Genomic DNA, 16,300 nt, shown 5'->3' with positions numbered 1-16,300 from the left:
TGATGCAGTGCTGAGAAGAATGTATATTCTGTTGATTTGGGGTGGAGAGTTCTGTAGACATCTATTAGGTCCACTTGATGCAGAGCTGAGTTAAAGTCCTGGATATCCTTGTTAGCCTTCTGTCTTGTTGATCTGTCTAGTATTGACAGTGGGGTGTTAAAGTCTCCCATTATTATTTTTTGGGAGTCTAAGTCTCTTTGTCGGTCTCTAAGGACTTGCTTTATGAATCTGGGTGCTCCTATATTGGGTGTATATATATTTAGGATAGTTAGCTCTTCCTGTTGAATTGATCCCTTTACCATTATGTGATGGCCTTCTTTGTCTCTCTCTCTTTTTTTTTTAATCTTTGTTGGTTTAAAATCTGTTTTATCAGAGACAAGGATTGCAACCCCTGCTTTTTTTTTTTTTTTTTTTTCTTTCCATTTGCTTGGTAGATCTTCCTCCATCCCTTTATTTTGAGCCTATGTGTGTCTCTGCACGTAAGATGGGTCTCCTGAATACAGCACACTGATGGGGCTTGACTATTTATCCAATTTGCCAGTCTGTGTCTTTTAATTGGGGGCATTTAGCCCGTTTACATTTAAAATTAATATTGTTATGTGTGAATTCCATCCTGTCATTATGATGTTAGCTGATTATTTTGCTCATTAGTTGATGCAGTTTCTTCCTAGCATTGATGGTCTTTACAATTTGGCATGTTTTTGCAGTGGCTGGTACTGGTTGTTCCTTTCCATATTTAGTGCTTCGTTCAGGAGCTCTTGTAAGGCAAGCCTGGTGGTGACAAAATCTCTCAGCATTTGATTGTCCGTAACGGATTTTATTTCTCCTTCACTTATGAACCTTAGTTTGGCTGGATATGAAATTCTGGGTTGAAAATTCTTTTCTTTAAGAATGTTGAATATTGGCCCCTACTCTCTTCTGGCTTGTAGAGTTTCTGCCAAGAGATCTGCTGTTAGTCTGATGGGCTTCCCTTTGTGGGTAACCCAACCTTTCTCTCTGGCTGCCCCTTAACATTTTTTCTTTCATTTCAACTTTGGTAAATGTGACAATTATGTGTCTTGGGGTTGCTCTTCTCGAGGAGTATCTTTGTGGTGTTCTCTGTATTTCCTGAATTTGAATGTTGGTCTGCCTTGTTAGGTTGGGGAAGTTCTCCTGGATGATATCCTGAAGAGTGTTTTCCAGCTTGGTTCTATTCTCCCTATCACTTTCAGGTACACCAATCAAATGTAGATTTGGTCTTTTCACATATTCCCATATTTCTTGGAGGCTTTGTTCGTTTCTTTTTACTCTTTTCTTCTCTAAACTTCTCACTTCACTTCATTCATTTGATCTTCAATCACTGATACCCTTTCTTCCACCTGATCAAATCAGCTGCTGAAGCTTCTGTATGCGTCACGTAGTTCTCCTGCCATGGTTTTCAGCTCCATCAGGTCACTTAAGGTCTTCTCTACACTGTTTATTCTAGTTAGCCGTTCATCTAATCTTTTTTCAAGGTTTTTAGCTTCCTTGCGATGGGTTCGAACGTCCTCCTTTTGCTCAGAGAAGTTTGTTATTACCAGCCTTCTGAAGCCTACTTCTGTCAAGTCATCAAAGTTATTCTCTGTCCAGCTTTGTCCCATTGCTGGCGAGGAGCTGTGATCCTTTGGAGGAGAAGAGGTGCTCTGGTTTTTTAGAATTTTCAGCTTTTCTGCTTTGGTTTCTCCCCATCTTTGTGGTTTTATCTACCTTTGGTCTCATGATGGTGACCTACAGATGGGGTTTTGGTGTAGATGTCCTTTTTGTTGATGTTGCTATTCCTTTCTGTTTTGTTAGTTTTCCTTCTAACAGGTCCCTCAGCTGCAGGTCTGTTAGAGTTTGCTGGAGGTCCACTCCAGACCCTGTTTGCCTGGGTATCACCAGCACATGGCTGCAGAACAGCAAATGTTGCAGAACTGAAATATTGCTGCCTGATCCTTCCTCTGGAAGCTTCGTCTCAGAGGGGCACCCAGCTATATGAGGTGTCAGTCGGCTCCTACTGGGAAGTGTCTCCCAGTTAGGCTACATGGGAGTCAGGGACCCTCTTGAGGAGGCAGTCTGTCCATTTTCACAGCTCAAACACCATGCTGGGAGAACCACTGCTCTCTTCAGAGCTGTCAGGGATGTTTAAGTCTGCAGAAGTTCCTACTACCTTTTGTTCAGCTGTGACTTTCCTCCAGAGGTGGAGTCTACAGAGGCAGGCAGGCCTTGTTGAGCTGCGGCGGGCTCCACCCAGTTCAAGCTTCCCAGTTGCTTTGTTTACCTACTCAAGTCTCAGCAATGGCGGACTACAGCCCCTGACAGCAGCCCCTACCCCTGCCAGGCTGCTGTCTCGCAGGTCGATCTCAGACTGTAGTGAGCAAGGCTCTGTGGGCTGGGACCCGCTGAGCCAGGTGTGGGATATAATCTCCTGGTGTGCCGTTTGCTAAGACTGTTGGAAAAGCACCGTATTTGGGTGGCAGTGTCCCGATTTTCCAGGTACTGTCAGTGACAGCTTCCCTTGGCTAGGAAAGGGAAATCCCCCAACCCCTTGCGCTTCCTAGGTGCAGCAATGCCCCGCCTTGCTTCGGCTCGCCCTCCGTGGGCTGCATCCACTGTCCAGCCAGTCCCAATGAGTTGAACCAGGTGCCTCAGCTAGAAATGCAGAAATCACCTGTCTTCTTTTTTGATCACGCTGGGAGCTGCAGACCAGATCTGTTCTTATTTGGCCATCTTGGAACTGTTTCCCCCAATTTTTTGTAATTTTTAATTTTGAGAAGGATCTTTCTGTTGATGCAACTGACAGTGGAGCTGCTAAGAGTATTTTGTAGGCTGTGCCAACATTTGGATAGATTTCTAATAAAGTATTTCCAAATATGAATTTTAGTTTATATAGAGGTGATTATTCTTGGGAATCAGATTTCCTAAAAAGAATTAACTCTTCATACATATTAGTTTCAAACATGTTGGAATTTAATTTTACATACAACTCTATACAATGTAATTTTAATGTTTTCTCTAGCATGTCCTGTAACATATAGAGATCATACAAGAAACCACAAATCATTTAATGATTTGTCTGTAATTCACAGTGCCTGTTTATGCTTTCTGTGGTAGCATCTTCAATTACGAAGACAAATTAAATTTAAAAATTGTATTCCTCGTTAATAATTGGTTCATTAGAAATTGCATATGAGAATAGTGGGTGTTTTCCTATCGAATGCAACAATCCTTAATTTTTATTTCCAAGCCTGTGGATATTTGCTTTGCAGTGTTGTAGCAGTTTTTAAAACCAGAGATTCTAAACTCTTTGAAGGACTCTAATATCTCTCTGATATGCTTTATTGTAATGTCCATGTGTATGTTTTTATTTTCTAATAATTTACTGGCATTTATAGCCTTAATGCTAGCAGTTCCTATCCCAGTTCTCAGGCCAGAAAGATGACATTTTTGCCACAGGGGTGGGCTTGGGAAACAGACAACCCAGCCTCCCACCATTGCTGCTTCTGCCATTGTCACCACCATTAATTTGGAGCTAGGTTCTGGCCCCAGCTACCCCTTAGGGCCCTATGTGGTACCCCAGATTGTTTTTTTTTTTGGTTGGTTGGTTGGGTTGTTTGTTTGTTTGCTCTATTGCCCAGGCTGGAGTGCAGTGGCACAATCTCAGCTCACTGCAGCCTCCACTTCCCAGGTTCAAGCGATTCTCCTGCCTCAGCCTCCTGAATAGCTGGGACTACAGGCACACACCACCATGCCCACCTAATTTTTGTATTTTTAGTAGAGACAGAGTTTCACCATGTTGTCCAGGCTGGTCTCGAACTCCTGACCTCAAGTGATCCACCCACCTTGGCCTTCCAAAGTGCTGGGATTACAGGTGTGAACCACCTCGCCCAGCCCCCAGACTGTTTCTTTACCTCTGAGCTGTTCCACACTTACCCTTTCTGATAAGAATGCTGGACACAAGGCAGTCTTTCTTTGGAGGGATGTCTTTATAGATTTAGAATCTTTTCCCAAACTTCTAGAGAAAGTGGAAGGGGGTTAACAGGAAGGAACTAACATTTATTCAGTGCCTATTATGTATTATCAGTTAATTCATTTAATCCTCACTGGAGTTTTGCTAGCCCCTTACACATGAAAAGATTGAACTGAGATACTGAATAACTTCCCCAATATTCCACAGCTTGCAAATGGTAGAACAGAGATTTGAACCAAGTCTGTCTGTGAAGATTTCGACAGGCAGCTTTAGTGTCCTGGATGAGAGTGCTGAAGACAAACCACCTGGGTTCAATTCTAGACTCTGCTGTGTAATTGCTTTCTGTTAGATGAGTTACTTCCCTGAGCTTTAATTTCCGCATGGCATGTTTATAATGGAGATGAGAGTAGTACAGTACCTACTTCATAGGGTTCTTTAGAGGGTTATAGGAAGGTTAAATATTTGTAGTGTTAGGAACAGTGCCTGACAGTAAGCCTGCAGTAAATGTCACTGTTAATATCATTACTGTTATCATGACTCCTCTTCCCACTCTACAATCTCTCTTCATAAGTTATAAAGGAATGTTAGAGGTCAGCAGAAGAGAAGAGCTTAAGGACAGGCAGCAGGGCCTAGGTTCTTCAAGTCCTTCTGGTGTTTACCTTCACAAAAGCTCCCCTAAGTAGCATCTTACACACGATGTGGTCTGTGATCTGATTCTTGCCCTGGACAGCCCATTTCTGCTGGGCTTGGATTCTCATTTTCTAATAATCTGATCCTTTCCTGTCTGGGTTATATGTCTTACAGGTATGAGACATCTTTGTTGGATTTGGTTCAGTCTCTGAGCCCAAACTCTGCTCTCAAATCTCAGTGCTGTCCCTCCAGAGAAGCTGGGACCTGGAATCATGGTACTTTCCGACTCAGTCTTCCAAAATCGACCTGGAAGAAGATGGGGATGCACAGAACCCCTGAAGAGCTGGAGGAGAATCAGATTCTGGAAGATATATTTTTCATTTGACATATTGCAAAATTTTCTTAGGAAATTTGTGGGTTTCCCCACATACCAATCTAGCATTTTAAATTATTTCATTGCAAAGTAATTGTGTCTCTCTTTTCACAGGGACCTATCTCACTAGCATCCTGTTATGTATTGAATATAGAAATCATTCTAAAAACCCAGGGTGTTTTCAATCAGACCAGGCATTCGATAACACACTAAGGGGGTAGGAATGGAAGATGGTATCTTTTTTATGCTAAACAGATTAGAAAATTAACATAGGATACTTTCTGTGTGGTGGAAACCATTGCATATTTAGCCTCATTTCAAGAGTGTTTCTTTCTCATACTTCTGCTAGAAAAGGCTGACTCACTTTTATGTACAAGAAAAACCTCTCCATTGAAAGATCCCTCTAAAAGTAACCCCTTTGAAACATAAGCAGTTTCAGAAAGGCAAACCCTCACATCTTTCTCATCCTGTTCTGTCACTACTACATCTCTATAAGTGGTCCTTTAATTCTGAAGTTGGAGTTGGTGCCCCTGCCATCACAAACAACACTGACAGCCAATTGTGAGTCAGTCTCAGTAGCCATCAGCCTGGCAGCTGCCCATCCCATAACCAAAGAGCTCAATGGGCTAGAGGGTGAGACCCAGCCAATCCTTGGGAGCAAGCAGCACTAAATTGTGTCAGGGAGTGATTAGCCCTGGGGAAATTCAATGGAGGCACAAGCCTGAAGCACTCTTCTACCAGTGTTCAGATGACCACCCCTCCAATATTCCAGAATGAATAAGAACAATCAATCTCTAGGTATTTTTGTTGACTCAAGTGTTCAGCTTATTCACCCTACCTCCCACCCCCCATCACACGCACTCCTGTGAACTTCCCATGGTTGTGTCTAGGGAAAATGCCACTAGAGAGAGAGTGCCACCAGCTGCTGCAAGCTGATGGGCTTCCTCTGGCCCTCCCTTTTCCTCCATGAGAATTGAAGGATACAAGCTGACCAGGCCCCACAAGTGCTCTGCTCATGGCCCCAAAGAACCATCTCAACTTGCTAGAGTATGTTCCACCACTGGGCCTCGTTTTGACCCAGAGAAAGCCTATGGAAGTTATGCAGTGCAGACCTCATCCTCTCTGCTGTCGTTTCTCCCACAGAGCTCTTGAGATGGGTCCTTCAGCTTGCAGTGGTCCCTAGTAGCCTCTCAAGCTAATGGGGATGATGAGCCTGGTTTAGCCAGAGTTCAAAACTCTCCAGTCATTGAAAGCAAGGGGAGAGTGTGTTCCCAGATGTGTATTACTTGGGAATTTTATTTGATCTGGAGGGTGTGACTTTTTTCCTCTCCTTTTTACCAACCCCAACTTAAACTGGGAGCAAGACTTTGTTAGTCAGTGTTGGTAGACAAAGTCAGACCTCCCAGGGCAGCCTGCATGCAATGAGTCTGTGTGGCTTCCCTGAATTATTGTTTTAATTGAAACTAGATTATTTCAATCTAGAAAAGCCTTGTTAAGCAGCCTCCTTGTCCAGATAGATCCAAAGCTCATGTCTCTTCATGCTAAGCCTGGTGCTGTCACCTCCACCCAGCCTTCTTTCACTTGGGTTTTTTAATTCTTTGGAGGAGAAAAGAATGGAGCCCACCAATATTATATTTTTCTTCTGAAATAAAGTCAGGACTAACTAGTTGTAGTCATTCCCTTAAAAAGTTGGAAAACCATTACAGATTAAAATTTCCTTATAAAGTTCACCTCTGAGAGTAACCAAATCAGTTTGATCCCAAATCATAAAGCCTTTGGAGTGTGGAGCTTTCTGTGGTATGGCAGAAATGGGTGGATGGCAAATTAAGAGCCCTCAGCCATTTTTTCAGATAAAGTTAGGTTGCCAGAACTTTCTTTTCCTTGCGCCCTGTGTCATGACTAGCTTAAGTGTACCTGACTCCCATAGACTGCTCCCATGCCCACAGTCACCCATTCCGGACTCCAGTGTCCTTAAAACTCTGGAGTAAGAAGATGCCAGAGGATCAAGAAAAGGATCACAGTTTCTTTAAGAAGCTTGTTTGCCTTTGGAAAATAATAAACATAGTCTAAACTAAAGGCTTTTTGGGGATCACAGCAGCCACAGAGTGGAGTTTAATTGCTTCTTCTTGAACGGCCAATTTGGAAAAGCAGAGATGGACTTTCAGCAAAGTATCAGCCAATACATTTTTCACACGCCAAACTCATCACCAGTTGCCTTTTTCTAACTTGTGGACATTTTGTTGGTGTTGGTGCAAGGGCAATAGGATGTAAATTTGTATATAATCTAATGTCTTCATTATTAATTGAATAGTATCTGTTAACATTTTAATCGATTTAAATTTATTTTGAAATATATGCATACATATGAATGAAAGGTTGTTGCAGAGCCTCAAAGCTGTTGCAGACTATCCCAAGAGAAAGGATCTGGCACAAAGGAATCTGCCTTTCCTCCCTGTCAGGTCCCCCACCCTTGACTGGTTGGGATTTGCTCATCCAGCCTCTAGACACTTCCCCAAAGCAAGACGGGACACATGTCAAGGGTGTTGTGGATAATGCCACAGCATTGCCCACCCTGCTGCCCACCTCCTGTGAAGGAAAAACCAATCAACGTTTACAAAATGGAAAAGGACACAGCATGTCCTTTGAACTCCCTAAGTAAGGCCCACAGTGCTTGATGTAGAGAACCAAAGTGAATCACAGAAAAGCTTTTGCTGACAGTCCGCTTTCCAAGAGGCAAACTTGTGTTTATTCAAACCTGATCCCCATGATGGGGACTTTTCTAGAGCACCCCAAATGTCATGGGGTGGGAAGGACTCTTTCTTCTCTCTCAGAGCCACTGTTCACTTGTCTCTGCTTCTGGCACCAAGTTCACAATAGAGATCTGCTGGCCAGAGAATCAGGGGAGAGGAGAGGCCTGATGGGGCAGAGATGGAGGCTGTGGCGGACTCCTTCCAACTCACAATGTATCCTCAGCTCAGAGTGTATTTTGAATGTTGGCGAATGTTTATGTACATATGCGATTTTAAGTTAATAAATCATCTCTATGGCTATTTTCCCCATATGGGTTTGATATTGAATTGTCCCTTGAACATCCCTCATCAGATCAGTGAGGCATAGCTTGAAAGCTAGTGCAGAGCTGCAGGTTACCAAAATGTTATTTTCCTCAGTACTTGTTAAAACAGCAGGAGCCTGTGGTCGACTGAGAGAAAGGAAATGGTTTGTCACATCCCAGTAGGTTTTTCTGCTGTGGCCCCTGCTCACTCACATCACGTGGACACCAAGCCGCCTCTAGATTGTGTGCTTGTTGGAACAGACATTCAATCTATGTGCACCTCTAAGTCCCTTCTCTGTGCCTAGCCCCATAGCTGCTCAGCAAAGAACAAATATCACAGCACTTTAAGACAAAGAAAAATGGCCCTGCCTAGTTGCCTTTAGTTGCTGGAAGAATGTATGTGAGGGCTTCAGTGCCTAAAATGCTCAATTCTGAGATCACACCTGTGGATTCAACTAAGACAGAGACAAAGCCAGGCTGGCACCTGCACCTGAATAAGGAGACTTCACACCTGCCCCTCCAAGGCACAGGTAGCAGGAACAGGATCATTACTCAAACAGCTCCCAAACTGAAAATGAAAATTGCTCATAGATTACTGGCAACACCATTTGGGTGTTTAGGAATCTGGAGACCCAGTCTGGAAATGAAAGGACTTCAATCAACTGTAAGATCCCCTGTAATTTGAAAAAAAAATACCCTGTGAATAGCCCAGACTTTCATCTGACTTTCTCATCCCTTCTTTCCACCATTGTGGTTCCCTCTTTCCTTTTATAACAAGACTTCTAAAGGGAGCAGTCTTGGATTCATTGCCCCTTAACACCTCACAAACTGGCTTTCACCCAAGCCCAGTTTAAAGAGAGGTGAGTCAAAGTCAAGTTTTTACTCTTGACTTTTCAGCACTCCTGGCCAATCAGCAACCAAAAAGCTTATAGACACTACTTCTCTTTTTTTTTTTTTTTTTTTTTTTTGGTAATAGTCTTATAAGATATTATTGAAATACTGTACAGTCTACCTATTTAAAGTGTACAGTTCAGTGGTCTTTGTATATTCACAGAGTTGCCACCATCACCACAATCAATTTTAGAAAATCAATTTTCATCACCCCAAAGAGAAACCCATACCCTTTAGCAGTCACCCTCCATACTGCCAGCCTTAGGCAACCATTGACTTGCTGTCTCTATACATTTGCATATCTGGACACATCATATTAATGAAATCATATTCTATGTGGTCTTCTGTGACCGGCTTCTTTCACAGCATAATGTTTTTAAGGTTCATCCATGCTGTCACATATACATGGTTCCTTTTGATTGCCAAATTAATATGGTATCATGTGAATATATGACATTTTTGTTTATCCATTCGTCAGTTGATGGACATTTGGGTTGTTCCCCATTTTGTTGTTCTTGTTGTTGTTGTTGTTATGAAGAATGCTGCTATGAAGATCCATGCAAAACTTTATTTTTGTTTTTGTTTTTGTTTTTTTGAGACAGAGTTTCGCTCTTGTTGCCCAGGCTGGAGTGCAATGGCGCAATCTCAGCTCACCGCAACCTCCACACCTCCACCTCCCAGGTTCAAGCAATTCTCCTGCCTCAGCCTCCCCAGTAGCTGGGATTACAGGCATGCACCACCACATCCAGCTAATTTTGTATTTTTAGTAGAGACGGGGTTTCTCCATGTTGGTCAGGCTGGTCTCGAGCTCCCGACTGCAGATGATCCGCCCACCTCGGCCTCTCATAGTGCTGGGATTACAGGCATGAGCCACCACGCCTGGGCCCATTCGAAACTTTTTTGTATGGACACTCCCTTAAACCAAAGCCTAATCCAGAGCAAAGCCCTGACTTTCTTCAATTCTGTGAAGGCTGAGAGAGATGAGGAAGTTATAGATGAAAGCTTGCAGCTAGCAGAGGTTTAAGGAAAGAGACCATCTCCATAATATAAAAGTATAATGTGAAACAGCAAGTGCTGATGTAGAAGCTATGGCAAGTTATTTATCCAGAAGATCTACTTAGGATCATTGATGAATGTAGCTCCACTAAACAATGGATTTTCAATGTAAATGAAACAACCTTCTGTTGGAAGAAGATGCCATTGAGGACTTCCATAACTAGAGAGGAGAAGTCAGTGCTTTGGCTTCAAAGCATCAAAGGACAGACTGACTCTCTTGTTAGGGGCTAAGGTAGTTAGTGACTTTAAGTTAAAGCCAGTGCTCATTTACCATTCTGAAAATCCAAGGGCTATTCAGAATGATGCTAAATCTACTCTGCCCGTGCTCTATAAAAGGAACAACAAAGCTTGTATAGCAGCACATCTGTTTACAGCATGGTTTACTGAATATTTTAAGCATACTGTTGAGGCCTACTGCTCAGATTAAAAGATTTCTTTCAAAATATGACTGTTGTTACAATGTACTTGGTCACCCAAGAGCTTTGATGAAGACTTACAAGATGAATGTTGTTTTCATGCCTCCTAACACAGCATCCATTCTGCAGCCCATGGATCAAGGAGTAATTTCAACTTTCCACATCTTATTGTTTGAGAAATACATTTTTGAGGCTATTGCTACCATAGATAATGATTTATCTGATGGATTTCTGCCAAGTAAATTGAAAACCTTCTGGAAAGGATTCACCATCCTAGATGCCATTAAGAACATCTGTGATTCATGGGAGGAGGTCAAAATAGCAAGATTAACAGGAGTTTGGAAGAAGTTTATTCTAATCCTCATGGATGACTTTGAGGGATTCAAGACTTTAATGAAGGAGGTCACTGCAGATGTGGTGGAAATAGCAAGAGAACTAGAATTAGAAGTGAAGCTAAAGATATGACTGAATTGCTGCAATCTCATGATAAAACTTGAACGGATGAGGAGCTGGTTCTTGTGGATGAGCAAAGAAAGTGGTTTCTTGAGATGGAATCTACTTCTGGTGAAGATGCTATGAACATAATTGAAATGACAACAAAGGACTTAGAATATTATATAAATTTAATAAAGCAGCGTCAGGGTTTGAGGGAATTGATTCCAATTTTGAAAGATGTTCTACAGTGGGTAAAATGCTATCCAATAGCATCACATGCTGCAGATAAATTTTCATGAGAGGAAGGGTCAATTATGTGCCAAACTTCATTGTTGTCTTATTTTAAGAAATTGCTACAGCCACACTGATCAGCAACCCACGCTGATCAGTCAGTAGCCATCAACATCAAGGCAAGACCCTCCATGAGCCAAAAAAGATTACAACCCCCAGCCAGCATGGTGGCTCATGCCTGTAATCCCAGCACTTTGAGAGGCCAAGGCGGGTGGATCACCTGAGGTCAGGAGTTCAAGACCAGCCTGGCCAACATGGCGAAACCCCATCTCTACTAAAAAATACAAAAATCAGCTGGGTGCGGTGGCAGGCACCTGTAATCCCAGCTACTCAGGAGGCTGAGGCAGGAGAATCTCTTGAACCCGGGAGGCGGAAGTTGCAGTGAGCTGAGATTGCACCATTGCACTCCAGCCTGGGAGACAGAGCAAGATTCCATCTCAGAAAAAAAAAAAGATTACAACCCACTGAAGGCTCAGATGATCCTTAGCAATAAAGTATTTTAAGTTAATATGTGTTGATTGTTTTTAGTCACAATTCAGTTGCACACTACAGTGGACTACAGTTGCGTGAACATAACTTTTATATGCACTGGGAAACAAAAAATGTGTGTGACTCCCTTTGTTGTGATATATGCTTTATAGTGGCAATCTGGAACTAGCCCCACAATATCTCTGAGGTATGCCTGTATGTCTTTGTGGGGTAATGACCTGGAACTGATAGAGTTAGGAAAGAAGGATGAACACCCAGACCCTGTGGGAGGAGGAGAGGAATCCAGAAATTTGAGCATATAGAGTGGAGACCGGTGGGTGCCAGGCAGGCATCGAAAACTCCTGAAGCACTTAACTGTGCGCCAGATCTCAGCTGGGCCCTGTGCAACATCTTATTCGGTCCTTATGAGACGAAGCCTTTTTTCATAGTTTTCAAAATCATCCCATTATATGGGTTATTCTCGTAAGCTACATCATATCCTTTATGTAATGAGGCCAGGTATACATCTATGCACACCTAAAACTTGAGGGTGATTTTTTGCACCAATAATGAATATGAAGTTTAGCAAAACTTGCCAAGGTCACCAACTAGAAATAGAATTCAAACTCAGAAACTGGGGTGGGAGGGTCATTTTTTACTTCTTCCCCTCTCTTTCCTATTTCTAGTCAATGTTCAAGAAGTATCAAGTCCGTCCAAGCGCGGTGGCTTACACTTGTAATCCCAGATTTTTGGGAGGCTGAGGCGGCCAGATCATGAGGTCAGGAGATCGAGACCATCCTGGCTAACACGGTGAAACCCCATCTCTGTATTTTGTATTTGTAAAAATGCAAAAACCTGGGTATGGTGGCACGTGCCTGTAGTCCTGTCTACTCAGGAGGCTGAGGCAGGAGAATCACTTGAACCCAGGAGGCAGAGGTTGCAGTGAGCCAAGATCGTGCCACTGCACTCCAGCCTGGGTGACAGAGCAAGACTCCATCTCAAAAAAAAAAAAAAAAAAAAAAGTATCAAGTTCACTTCCTATTTTTAAACTTATCCACTTCTCTCTTATCTTTGCTGATGCTTCTCTAGTACAACAGTTTCTTTATTGGTCTTCCTGCCGGATGGCCTGGATTCATCCTAGAACATTTGACTCTCTCTGCCTCACTCATCTTTAAATGGGGATCACAACAGAACCTACCTCATAAAGTTATTGTGAAGGTTAAATGAGCTAACGCAGGTAGAGTGTTCAGCATAGGATATAATTAGCACTCAGTAAGGGTAACCTATTATTCTCCATAAAGCTACCCATATCATGTCACACCCTGGCCTAAAGCATTAGTTAGTTTCCCACTGCCCTCTGTGTTTGTACTTCTGCACAAGGCTGTTGGTGATATGGCCCACTGCAGCCTTTAGACCTCCAGCCCCTTCTTTTCCTACTCTATTCCTCTTGACTTCCATGCTTCAGCCACCCTGAGCTTCCGGTAGTTCCTAAAGGCACTGTAATACCCTTTTCCTGACCTTAGGAGCTTTCTCAGCCCTCTGTACATGTTTTATCACAATTCTTACTGTGCTGGAATGGCCTGTTTATTTTTGTGATTTCTCCTTCAGTGTGTAGGCCCCAGGATGGCCAGAAAAAGATCAGTCTTACTCATCACTAATTCCTCAGATTTCAGCATGGCTCCTGGCACGTTATAGGCTCCCAAACATTATTTATCGAATAGGGGGATGGGTAGGCACATAGGAGGGAGGAAGAAAATATAACAATTCTGTGACCCCAAAGTCCGGTACCCTTTGGACTACTCCTGCCTGCCTTCTTGCAGCTCTCTAAAGAAAGTGGAAAGTAGGGGCCATACTCAGAGGACTGGAGAGGGTGGGGCTGGGAGATACCTCCATTGCTCCCTCTTCAGTCCCATCTCCACATTCACTAGCATTTTCTTTCTTACAAATCTAAGATTTGTAACTTCGCTGCTTAAAAATCCACAAGTCCCCCACTGCTTACAGGAAACGAGTGTACCCCTTAGAGTGGCACACCGGAACTCTCAGCCTCTTGCCCTCCCTTCTCCCCTCTGCAGCTCACAGCCCTTGGCCGTCTCCCAAGGACACACTGCTGTTTCCCGCCTATGTGACTTTTCCAGGTCCCTCTCTCTCGGGTGAATCTTTCCAGACCTAGCTCAGTTATCATCACTTCCATGGAAGTTTCCTAATCTCTCCGGCATCAGTATATACTCTTGGCTCCCATAGAACTCTGTAGAGCCTTTGTTATAGCCCACCTCAATCTGTCCCATATTGCTGTGTGCACTGTTTGTCTGCCCTGTTAGAATGTAAAGTGTTCAAAGAGAACATATATTCACTTTGGAGAACCCGACCTTACCACTTGTGAGCTGTGTAGATTTCGGCAAGTTGCCTATATTCTCTAAGCCTTGTGTATAATAATGCATAAAAATATTTGTTAAGATGAGAAGTGACCATTTCTACCTTACAGGTTTGGTGCCTGGAATGCTGATGTAGACCTGGAAACTAGCCCAGATGGAAACAAGAATGATGAGGCCACAGTGTCCATGAAAGTAGGGCAAGGCAGGGTGTCCAATGGAGCCAGAGGGAGTACCAAGAGGGAGGTCCTTGGAACACGGAGGAACCAGAAGGCCCAGGAGTAGGAAGCAGTGTTGGTGTTTGTAAGGAAGTAGAAGAGGTGGTTGGCCAGAGGACAGGCCCTGTTCGAGATCTAACCAGGACATCAGAGCTGGCCTCTTCCTCCCTTCTTCCTTGCAGGCCACAGCCAAGCAGCCTTAACTGACACCTCCTTGGCACCAGCACACAAACAATGGCCCATGGCCTGACTTCTGCCAGGATGCCCTAGGCCCATGCCCTTCACATGTTCTGCACCTATAAGATTGGTGTTTGCCCTCTTTGATTCTTCCAGGTGCTGCCCCACTCTGTTCTTCTCCCCATTCTTTAAGTGCTGAGATTGGCCAGTCCCGTGCTGAGATGAGGGAGCCGGAGGAAGGGTGACTGACTCTCCTCACTGCTGTCCATTGGGATGGGATGAACTTCACAGCTCCAGTTTCCTGTGTTCTCCTCTCAGCTGCAGGTGATTTAAGCTTGTTGGATTTATATAACATTGGGAAATGGTAAACTGTGTAAATTTGCTATGTTTTCCAGGGACCGTTATTTATGGAAGGGCATTTTTAACTCAAGTGCTAGAAGTGTTAAATCATTATAATAAATTCATGCTATTCAGACTTTCTTACATTGTAATAAATTTTTTCTAAGCATGAATGAGAAGATACATGGTTCTTCTAATATACCATTATGTATTTCTTCTCAAAATGACACAGCTTACTACAAGTTGGAGAATAATAGAATGAGATTTACTGTGTTGGAGGGGAAAAAAAAGCAGTTGAGCAGCGATGAGTCTGAGAAAGGACTTGGGAGCAGTGATCACAAGCAGAACTTCTCCCTGCCTCTCTGCTTGCTTCTTAGCCAGGTGGAAGGAACAGGCATTGAGTGGTTGCATCCTCTCAGTCTCCCACCTGAGCTTAGGGACAGCCTTTGTGCACAGAAATGGGGCATCCTAGTGGCCCTCTGCGCTGTCCTGTCCAGGGGCAGGTGTGGGAGTGGGGCTCTGTTGGAAAGAGAAGCTGTCTTTCCACATGGTGTCAAAGCCCTGCCAGGAACATCAGTCTGGACAGAGAGCTGCGCTGCATATAGCACCCTCTCCTCACCTCAGTCTTCACCTGAGAGCTCACCTGGATCCAAAGATTCATAGCTTCCACCGATTCTCAAAGGGATCTGTGATCCAAAAAAAAATTCAGGAATCACTGGTCTTAGGTGAATTCTGAAGCATTTTCTGACTGTCCACTATGTGCTAGCCAAAGTTCAGCAACATAGCTCCAGACTTCCAGCAGAGGACAGGGCAGTGAGGCAGAAGGTCAAGTTGAGCTGCAATTAAGAGTTCCCTGAGGTCAGTGCAGTCACAGAGCCCTGAACAGTAACCTCTGGGTCAGGGTCTTCCATCAGAATTTTCCCAAGCAGAGGAGCACTGTGTTCAAAGCCATGGAGAAAAGAACCCCAAGGTAGTAAGCTCATGGACAGCCTTGAATGCTAGGCTTGGTGTTTAAACTTGGAGGAGCAGCAAGGCTCATGCTTGCATAGGCCCATGAGACCTGCATAGACTGCAATCCTTGGCAACAGTTTACTTAGTGTTCTGTCAGAGGCTTAGGTTTAAGTTCTTTCCCTGTAGCTGTGTGACATTGCACAAGTCCCATCACCACTCAGTGCCTCTGTCTACAAAACATAGATAGCACATGTATGCATGCTTGCCTTGCCTGGCACAGTATCTATGGGGATCTGATGAAAGGATGCTCATGCACCTGCTGAGTAAACAACTGCAAACCTCTTTATACATATCAGGTGGCTATAATTTATCTGGAGACTGGCAAGGAGCAGTGGGCCCCTCTGAAGCATGGAGAGTGGGGGATTCCGTGATAGCCAGGCAGAGCTGGGAAGCTGGGCCTGCCAGCTCCCAACCATTGCTGCCTCCTGCACTTGTCACCACCTCAGGCAGTGCCTCCAGCAGGGCACCCCACTGCCACACTTGCCCCAGTTTGAGAATGTCATTTACCTCTGTTTCTCCCATCAGCCTAGAACCTCATCCCCCATACAAGGTCCTGGCTTCTTAAGACACCTCTGCCTCAATGGCCCTGGCTCTCCAGATCTCAGCC

The 16,300-nt window shown here is 43.8% G+C and overlaps 2 protein-coding genes across 6 annotated transcripts in view; one reads left to right on the top strand and one right to left on the bottom strand.

Moving 5' to 3' along the window:
- The window catches only part of TPGS2 (tubulin polyglutamylase complex subunit 2), an 821,754-nt gene that overhangs the window by 427,803 nt on the left and 377,651 nt on the right, over positions 1–16,300 (bottom strand). The gene's annotated exons all lie outside the window — the stretch shown is intronic.
- KIAA1328 (KIAA1328 ortholog) overlaps positions 1–16,300 on the top strand; it is a 912,897-nt gene that overhangs the window by 886,521 nt on the left and 10,076 nt on the right. For 2 of the 5 annotated variants that reach the window (XM_050767244.1, XM_050767242.1), the window contains one exon: positions 4,772–11,087. In XM_050767244.1, the coding sequence (XP_050623201.1) occupies positions 4,772–4,982 (211 nt within the window). In that variant the 3' untranslated portion in view covers positions 4,983–11,087. Of the gene's footprint in view, positions 1–4,771; positions 14,668–16,300 lie in introns of those variants that run through there. The other 3 variants (XM_050767241.1, XM_050767243.1, XR_007721060.1) reach the window with 2 other exon arrangements.

The sequence above is a fragment of the Macaca thibetana genome, chromosome 18, assembly GCF_024542745.1.
Source record: "Macaca thibetana thibetana isolate TM-01 chromosome 18, ASM2454274v1, whole genome shotgun sequence".
NCBI lineage: Eukaryota > Metazoa > Chordata > Mammalia > Primates > Cercopithecidae > Macaca > Macaca thibetana.
Note: the sequence above shows the minus strand (reverse complement) of the source record. Positions and strands in the feature narration are given on the sequence as shown.